Source organism: Musca domestica, unplaced genomic scaffold, assembly GCF_030504385.1.
Source record: "Musca domestica strain aabys unplaced genomic scaffold, Musca_domestica.polishedcontigs.V.1.1 36, whole genome shotgun sequence".
In the NCBI taxonomy this organism is placed as follows: Eukaryota; Metazoa; Arthropoda; class Insecta; order Diptera; family Muscidae; genus Musca; species Musca domestica.
The window spans coordinates 3033209-3043589 of record NW_026712318.1 but is presented as its reverse complement, the minus strand read 5'-3'; the positions used below and the strand labels follow the sequence as shown (position 1 = coordinate 3043589).

General features: G+C 35.9%; 1 protein-coding gene across 1 annotated transcript; it reads right to left on the bottom strand.

Annotated features, from left to right (window-relative positions):
• Window positions 1–4478: 4478 nt before the first annotated feature.
• Window positions 4479–9039, bottom strand: LOC109613357 (uncharacterized). Its single transcript, XM_020038059.2, has 4 exons — window positions 8945–9039; window positions 5324–5718; window positions 4877–5110; window positions 4479–4814 (listed from the first exon to the last, which is right to left on the bottom strand). Exons 1-4 carry the CDS (start codon window positions 8997–8999, stop codon window positions 4713–4715), a joined length of 786 nt encoding a protein of 261 aa, XP_019893618.1. The 5' UTR covers window positions 9000–9039; the 3' UTR covers window positions 4479–4712.
• Window positions 9040–10381: the final 1342 nt, after the last annotated feature.

The window sequence follows — 10381 nt, the reverse complement described above, 5'->3', positions numbered from 1 at the left end:
GTAATTCATTCATAAAAATGATGCTGGATTCAAAAGCGCATGCGAATCATCGCCAGAGGCTAGTAAAAATTGATGAAGGAATGTTAATGGAGATAACGTTCTGCAGTGTCAGGTGGACGAAGCTCGAAGTTCTTTATTGCACATATATAGATATTATCAACAGCGTGTTTTAAGAACCGGTTTAGGTCTTATTCGTAAGTAAATAATTGTTTATAAAACTTTATTCTTTGTGAATTTTTGGTTGGACCCTCCAGCGAGTCACCAAATAGGGTATTTTTTGGTCCTTTTTTCAAAATATGACTAAAAACTCCAACTAAATGGGATTGTAGCAAATCAAAATATTCTACGAAATATTTTGTCATAAAATTCTGATATAGGTCCGGAAGAAGTTTAAAGTCTAAACGCCAGGAATTCATAAATACAGGGTGAGATAAAGAAACTGCACTCGGCAAATATTGAAAAATGACCCATTGAAATTCGGAGCAAGTAAAAAAGATGTAAGTTCGACTGGGCCGAACTTTGAATACCCTCCACAATTTGGTACAAATTTGGCAATTTTCAAAAAAAATAAAATCCGTTAAAAATTCTGTTAAAATCTTAAAAATACCGAATGTAGCCGTATATTATGGTCTGGACGGCGACGTGGACCTGCATAGGCAACTTTTGTCACAAGCTATTACAATATTCAAATGCGAAACTTGAAGAAAAAAAATCAGTTTATAATGTAGCTAAAATCATCAAAATTCCGAATATAGGGAGGAACCATGGGAGTTGTAAAACGTGGACTTTTATAGACAATTTTTTGTCATAGGCTGTAGTATCCATTACGAACATCAAATGCGAAATTTTAAACAATTCCGGTAAATAATGTCGCTAAAATCATTAGAATACCGAATATTGGGGGTTACCGTTTTATGGGGGCTACCTGACCCATTTTCTATTTTATGCTGTAGTATCCATTACGAACTTCAAATACAAAATTTGGAACAATTCTGGTAAATAATTTCGCTAAAATCATCAGAATACCGAAAATCGGGGGGTACCTTTATATGGGGCTATACGAAGAAGTGGACCTACATGGCCCATTTTCTGTTTTATGCTGTAGTATCCATTACGAACTTCAAATACCAAAATTCAATTCTGGTGTATAATGTCGTTAAAATCAACCAAATACCGAATATCGGGAGGTACCGTTATATTGGGGCCATACCAAGACGTGAACCTGCACAGACAATTTTCTTTCTTAGGCTGTAGTATCCATTACGAACTTCAAATACCAAATTTGAAACAATTCCGCTAACATCATCAAAATTCTGAATATCGGGGGGGATACCGTTATATTGGGGCTATAGGAAGACGTGGACCTACATGGCTCATTTTCAATACCAAAAGTCCTGCAGACATAATACACATTTGAGTAAAATTTTATGAACCTACTTCATTTCGTTCGGAAGCTAGAGTGATTTCGACCAAATTGGACCTGAAAATAAGTATGCCAAATTTGATCGAAATCGGTTCAGATATAGATATATAACTCCCATACATATTGTTCATCCGATTTGTTTTTTTTTTTTGTTCTCCGCAGCCGTAATATGCACTCTGTAACAACAATATTTGGGGAAATACATCAAATATAACTCAGAATTACCCTTGCTAAATTTTATCGAGATCGCTTAATATTTGGATATAGCTCCCATATATATATCTTCGTCCGATTTGCCTTTTATTGTGCACCAAACGTGTAATATTTGCCCGAATGGGATAAAATTTGATGAAGATCGGTTCAGATATAGCTATAGCTCCCATACATATTGTTCATTCGATTTGTTGAATTTGCCCTGCATAGCCGTAATATGGACTCCGTAGTAACGATATTCGGGGAAATATATCATATACAGCTCCGAAATACCTTTGCCAAATTTTATCGATGTCGAGGTTCAGATTTAGATATAGCTCTTATATAAATTTATCCGATTTCAAGTTAATTGTGCACCAAATGAATAATACAAGCCCGATGTGAAAAGGCGCAAATGCCTCGACAAAATTTAGTAGAAATCGTTTCAGAGGAGGATATTCCTCCCAAATCTTAGTTCCTTTGGACTTTAAATTGTAACTTAATCACAGTTGGTATAATTTAATTCTCATAAATTCCGCATTAAAACTTTTATTTGTTATGTGAAGCTCTACTAAATATGCAAAGTGGTTTAGGGTATCATAAAGTCGGCTCCGCCCGACTTTAAGACTTTCCTCTATTGTTTTTTTTTTTCTTCTCATAACCTCTTATAACGAATTGCTAAAAATCAACCTCCAATCAAAATCTCTGATGGCTATTTGTTGCACTTTGCGATATATGTTAGCTTTATCTATCGCAAATATATATCGCCAATAGATGTTAGATCATGGGTTTTTGTTTTCAAGACAAGAATTAGCAAAGACATAACACCGTCGTTTGTTCTCCCAAATTAATTTCAATGTAGACGTCAACGTTGTACTAATGTCAAACTGTTAAGTGGTAAAGTCAGTACAGTTTGATATAGAGCTCAGACCTGCCATCTATGTTTAAGTGATATATATGTTGTAGTAAGCCGTAAGTACACTGGGTTGTGAATAGAGGGCGCATCTGTGACATGTTATCGAAAACGTAAACAATCGATTAATGGGAATGTTTCCAATTGGAATACATCTTAGTTGCCGTACACCAAAGCCAAAAACCCATGACGACCAAATTCGCTTAACGGCGAAATGCGTCTATGGCATAAACAGGGTGTTACAGGCTATTTTAAGTTTTTAATTTTTTACTAGCAACTCAAGCCACTGGCTGGGTGAGTTATCGAACACATTTTAAATATCGATTATTTACAATCGGAATACATCTTAGTTGCAAACCATTAGCAAAGCAAAAAACCCAAAAGCCCAGAACAAATTAATTCGCTTAACAGCGAAATACATTTATGGAATAGTACAGGGTGCTTCGTGTCATTTTAACTTTTTATATTGTCAGATACTTAAACCACGAACCAAGAGACAATATATTTGTTATCGATAGCGCATAGTGCATTAGGTAGAATATTGAGATTTCTTCGGTATTGTTAGATTTTGGTTTGATATGTTTTTTTATAACCTCCACAATAGTATGGAGGGTATATTAACTTTGTCCTTCCGTTTGTTACACCTCGAAATATACATTTTAGACTCCACAAAGTGTATATATTCTTGATCAGGATAAAATTCTATGTCGATTTAGCGATGTTCGTCTATCCGTCTGTGGAAATCACTCTGGCTTCCGAACGAAATGAAGTAGGTTGATAAAATTTTACTCAAATGTGTATTATGTTTGCAGGTCTTTTGGTATTGGAAATGAGCTATGTAGGTCCACGTTTTGGTATAGGCCCCACATAATGGGACCATTAACGACATTATACACCAGAATTTTTTCCAATTTGTTATTTGAAGTTCGAAATGGATACTACAGCCTAAGACAGAAAATTGTCTATGCAGGTCCACGTCTTCATATGGCCCTCATATAGCGGTACCTCCCGATATTCGGTATTTTGATGATGTTGGCGACATTATTCACCGGAATTGTTTCAAATTTGGTATTTGAAGTTCGTAATGGATATTACAGTCTATGACAGAAATTTGTCTATACAGGTCCAGGCCTTCGTATAGCCCCCATATAACGGTACCTCCCCATATTCGGTATTTTGATTATTTTGGCGACTTTATTCACCGTAATTGTTTCAAATTTGGTATTTGAAGTTCGTAATGGATAGTGCAGCCTAAGGCAGAAAGTTGTCTGTGCTGGTCCACATTTTACAACCCCCATGGTACCTCCATATATTCGGTATATTGATGTTTTTAGCGACATTATTTTCCGAAAATGTTTCAAATTTGGTATTTGAAGTTCGTAATGAATACTACAGTCTATGACAGAAATTTGTCTCTGCAGGTCCAAGTCTTCGTATAGTCCCCATATAACGGTACCTCCCGATATTCGGTACTTTGTTAATTTTAACGACATTATACACCAGAATTGTTTCAAATTTAGTATTTGAAGTTCGTAATGGATACTACAGCCTATGACAGAAAATTATCTGTGCAGGTCCATGTCTTCGTATAGCCCCCATATAACGGTACCTCCCGATATATTTGATATTTTAATGATTTTTAGCGGCATTATTTACCGGAATTATTTCAAATTCGGTATTTGAAGTTCGTAATGGATACTGCAGCCTAATTGTCTGTGCTGGTCCACGTTTTACAACCCCCATGGTACCTCCATATATTCGGTATTTTGATGATTTTTGCTGCATTATAAACAGATTTTTTTGTCAAGTTTCACATTTAAATATTGTAATAGCTTATGACAAAAGTTGTCTATGCAGGACCACGTCGTCGTATAGACCCTAATATTCGGCTACATTCAATATTTTTAAGATTTAAACAGAATTTTTAACGAATTTTATTTTTTTTTTTAATTGTCAAATTTGTACCAAATGGTGGAGGGTATTCAAAGTTCGAACTTACAGCTTTTTTACTTGTTTTTTTTTTTTAATTTTTTTCTAATATTAATTTAATTGAGACAACAAAAATACAACTACAACAAGCATTATTAACCACTTGACATTTTTCAAACTTCGTCCAAAATCAAATGCAATTCCCAAACCTTCGAATGGCTCAAGAATCCAACCATTTCTTTCATAATCTAAAAGTTACACGGAATGATAGATGGGAGATGTCGGTGCCGTTGTCGGAATTGTGATGTTCATCATTGGCCTGTCTCCAACCGCCATCAGATCTTTGAAATATTTTACCTGCAATACCAATTGATTCAGTATTATATCATAATTTTGTGGCTTTGAATTTTGGACATTACCTCGTGGGACATAATTAGAACAACCATGTCATAGTCTATCCATATGACATCGGCATTGCATGAAACGGTATTTGGCACCGTCGATTTGCCAATGTACACACTGAACACATTGCCCAATTCCAATATTGTGAATAGGGCAAATGCCTCTTCTTCTTCTAATTCGTAGGCATCATTGGGATTTTGAACGTCCATTAAATGTTCATAATAGCCATTGGAATATTTCGGCTCCGTGGGCTGAAACAGAAAATATTGGGATATTAAATTTATGAACAAAAAAAAAATGTTTTTGATATTTTTACGAGGTAGAAGAAACTTTTGTCAAAACGTATAGCTCGGAATGTAGGCTGAGGCAAAATTGCCATATTTACAATCTTTATAGCTTTTGAAGTTGTGAAAAGTCTATTCCACCTTGGTTTTTAATTGGGCGCCACTCAAACTCCAACTTACCGCATGTTTCATAACCAATATAACAATTCCAAAATTCCTTCTCGCAGCCTCTTCATAGTTTCCAAATCGGGTATTTGAGAATACTGTATGAAGTTCAAAGGGCAAAAGGCCGGCTTCTTTTGCCCATTCCTTATCGAGCCAGTGGAAATAACAAAACTCAAATTTGTATTTTTCATCGCCGAGTGGTCCCTTTTGAATATATGGCCTGTACTTCGACTTGTATGTCGATGTTATTCGAATTGTTTCACCGGTATTTTCTAACAGCCCTCCCGTTGGTTGCCTTGCAAAGTTGATATAATCCAGATTGCTGATGTTCCTTTTCATAATTTTCAAGTTGTCCTCTTTCGGACGAATGTTGTATTTCTTTCCAATACATTTGGATTTGGATGCAGAAACTGGAAAAATAGACGTTTGAAAAGTAGTTATTTTAATGGAGTGGAAAGTGCACCGTAATTCTGAATTCGATTTTTATACCCTCCACCATTCTATGGAGGGTATATTAACATTGTTATTCCGTTTGTTACTCCTCGAAATATTTATAATAGACCCTAGAAAGTATATATATTCTGGATCAGCGTAAAATTCTAAAACGTTCTAGCGATGTCCGCCTGTCTGTCTGCCCGACTGTCTGTCTGTTGTAATCACGCTGTCTTTCGAACGAATTGAGATAGAAGGCTAAATTTTTGCATACATGTAAAGTTTACCAGTAGGTAGGCTAAGTTCGTAAATGGGCATTGTTGGTCCACGTTTTCGTATAGCCCGCATATAACGGTACCTCCCTATATTCGGTATTTTCATGATTTTAGTGACATTATTTTCCGGAATTATTTCAAATTTCGTATTTGAAGTTCGTACAGCCTATGGCAAAAATTTGTATAACGGTACCTCCCGATATTCGGTATTTTGACGATTTCACTCAAACTGGACTTGTATTAAATTTCGTACTGAAAGATCTTAATGGGTACTACAACTTATGTGAAAAAAAATTCCTATTCAGGTCTGCCTCTTCGTATAGTCCCTATATAACGGTTTTCATTTATGTGGTAGTTTTCGGATTTTTTAATTTTTTTTTTCGAATTTCAATTTTTTTCCATTTCCTTCCAATTTGTGGAGGGTTTTAAAAGTTGGGCCCGGCCGAACTTAGCTGTTTTTTTTTTTAATTGTTTGTATCCTCCACCATATGAGATCCTGACTTATCCCTTAAAATGAGGGCTATACCTAGATCAATATTTATAAAAATGAGACGAGTGATGAGTGACTGACTGAATGGCGCCCAGGCGAAAGCTGGAATCTTGAAATTTTACAATTGGGTCAATATTTGGGTATAAGGGTTGAGATAAGGCTGGATTTGTGGAAATTGGTACTATACGTGTACTAAAATGTACTAAGGTACGAGAATTTTGAAATTTGGAATGAAGCCCACTGATGGGGTGTAGGATAAATGCTTCAAAGGTTTTTCATGGAAAATTTGAACCATAATTTTACATCAAATTCATCATCAAATTTTAGAATAAGTTTAGATTTGTTCGAATTGGTCTCCTTTGGCACTATTTATGGCCTTCAAACGGCCAATGAAACCGTCACACGCTGTCCGAATGTTGCTCTGCGGTATTTTGTTAGGCCCATTCCCGGTGAAGCGCTTGCGCTTTCCAAAATACTCCAGAAACAATTGTCCAACGGATTGGTATCCGGAGCTTTTTGCACTGGAAATGAAGCGAGAAACCTCATTTTGTAACCATTCTTGGGTGGCGCGTGTTGAGTGCGATGGTGCTGAGTTCTGTTGGAATGTCCAAGGTCTGCGGCCAGAATGTTTGCGTGCCCAAGGTTTTAATACACCCTCCAGAATATTTTCGCCATAATATTCGGCATTTATTCTGATGTCACGGTCGATTAATACGAGCTGAGAGCAACCATCGGTTGTTATGGCGGCCCACACCATCACAATGGCCGGCGCTTGAGTTCTGGTGGCCAATCGAAGGTGCACATTTTCAGCTAACCTGTTTGGCATATAAAAACGATCATTTTGTTTTTTTTTTTGGACAACGAATGTTTTCTCATCGGACGCGGAGAAAAGCAAATTCGGCAGTTTAACACTTTCGGCCAAGTGAAGCAACTCTTTAGCTCTTTTGAGTCTATTTTCTTTCTATTGCGGTGTAAGTTCTTGCACTTCTTAGAATTTCAATGGCCCGAGCTAATTTTTCGATATTTTCAGAATAGAATATTGCGATATGTTCAGCTCACCACCCATTTTTGCTGCCACTGGCACTCGTGTTTCGATCAAGTCGCTTTTTTACTTTTCGAACCATTTCTGCTGATGTTGCTGTTTTCTACGCTACAAGTATCACGAAATCGGTAACGAGCGATGGTACGAGACACAAACGATTTTTTCACATTTAAATGCTGGAGTGCTCTAACGATAGCCACTTGCGGTTTTCCTGCCAAATATAAAGAAATCTTACTACCAAACTTGAATTCCATCACGAATAACTTCTTTTCTGGAAAATTCTCAGCAAAGTGCTTTTGTACGCTAGTAAACAATATAATGAGCTGTCACTGGAATAATTTTAACAGCTATCGGACGAGTGGCTTAGAAATGACAGCATTCTGAATGTGGTTGCAGTTTTTTATCTCACCCTGTATTTGTAATCAGCATAAAATTCTAAGTCGATTTAACGATGTCCGTTTTTCTGTTGAAATCACGATACAAACCACATTATTGGTCGTATAGCTTCCAAATTTAGGATGGTTGGTATTGAAAATGAGATATATCGATCCACGTTTTGGTATAGTTGTTTAATTGTTGATGTTTTTTTTACGGATTTGTTTAAAACTTGGTATTTGTAGGTCATAATGGGTTCCAGCTCGTGTGGCGAAACATTGTATGTAGAGGTCCACGTTTGGTGCAGACCCCATATAACGGTCCACGTCTTCGTATAGCCCCCATTTAAAGGTACCTCCCGATATTCGATATTTTGATGATTTTAGCGAAATTATTCACCGGAATCGTTTTAAATTATGTATTTAGAGTTCATAATGGGAACTACAGTCTGTGACAGAAAATTGTCTATGCAGGTCCAGGTCTTCGTATGGGCCCCATATACTAGTACCTCCCTATATTCGGTATTTTTAAGAGTTAAGGTACAATACCCACCGAAATTGTTTGAGATGTCGTATTTGAAGTTCGTAATGGATGCTACAGCCTATGACAGAAAATTGTACATGCAGGTTCAGGTCTTCGTACCGCTCCGATATAACGGTACCTCCCTATATACGATATTTTGATGATTTTAGCTACATTTTTCACCGTTTATTTCAAGTTTCGAATTTGAATATGTTAATGGCTTATGACGTCGTATAGACCCCAATATAAAGGCTATATTCGGTATTTTTAATTTTTAGCAAAATTTTTTAAGGATTTTATTTTTTGAACATTTCCAAATTCGTTCCAAATGGTGGAGGATATTCAAAGTTCGGCCCGGTCGAACTTACTGCTTTTTAACTATATTTTTTTTTAACTTTAATAAATCACCCTTCAATTGACTTGCTTTGTGCATTAGCTATGGAAATACTATGTCCGTAATAAATACACCATATGACATGCACACACGTGTAAATACATACCATAATTCAATATTGTCAATATAACCATGATTTTTGAAACTCTCCGAATCAACATTTCAGATATTTTCTTATTTATGAATTTTATTGAAACCTCATCCTCGTTTGATGTAGTACTGATGTGTTACTTGGATATTTTATTGTTTTAAAATCGGTGAATAGGTATTTCATTGACATGTGTTTTGTAAAGAAACCCATTGGAGAACCGTTGTAGTAATTTTTTTTTTCGAAATTAAAGCGAAGACAGGTTACTGCTGCCGTAATATAAAAAATCATGGAAATTGTAAAAATGTGTCCCAATGTTAAAAAAAAAAACAAATAAACGCATGAACGTAATTGTCTGAAATGTAATAGAGACAAGTACAATTCCCGGGGTCGAGAAAAGGCTAAATGTGTGTTGAGGCTTGAATGGTGGTTGCTTGCCGATGGTACAACAACAATGCTACAACAAGTACCGGAAACTATGTGTGAGGATTTAATACTCAGCTTTACTCAGCTTTGTAATTTGTCTGTAACGGTGTCTTTCAAATTCAAGTGGGATCCTCAATTCCTAGGCAAATCTCAAGATGCAAATAGGGTAACATTATAATCAGCATAAATAAGTTTCAACGGACAATTTTAGAACGTATATCTTGTACAGGTTGGTCACATTGAATGTTTTTTGCCTGGAAATGAAGATGGCATGAAGTTCGGCCGAACCGAACTTCTTATAGCCAAATAACAAAAAAGGAAGCATCGTTATATAGAACCTATCATAAATACGGAATCAATACCGACATAAACTTGTACAGCTGATTCCGTTGAGGAAGAAATCTTCACAATGCCGAAGATTATAAGGTACTCTGCAGTGGAAGCCATATCAAATGGTGGATCTAAATCAAACAATTTTTGCAAGAAGAAAATAAAGATTCAGCTCTTTGGGAATTGTGACAGAATCTTTATGACTAAAAGTGGCAGGCTTCAGAATTTGAACGGTATATGTTATATTTTAGGAGCTTGGGATAACGAATTACAAAATAAAATAAATAAAAACAAGTTAAAGTATCAATTTTAATTTTTTAATAACTTCCGTGAAAGGCCAGCAATTTATGAAAGTAGAGCTAAAATGAAGATTGCAAGTTCCTCCCTCTTCCACTCTTTGGCAAATCTATATTAATACAAGTAAAAACAAATTAAAAAGCAGTAAGTTCGGCCGGGCCGAACTTTGAATACCCTCCACCAGTTGGAACGAATTTGGAAATAAAAACCTTAAAAAATTCTATTAAATTTTTAAAAATACCGAATATAGCCGTTATATTGGTGTCTATACGATGTGGACCTACATAGGCGTTGTTTGTCATAAGTCATTACCATATTCAAATTGGAAACTTGAAATAAACGGTGAATAATGTAGCTAAAATCATCAAAATATCGTATATAGTTATATCGGAGCTGTGCGAA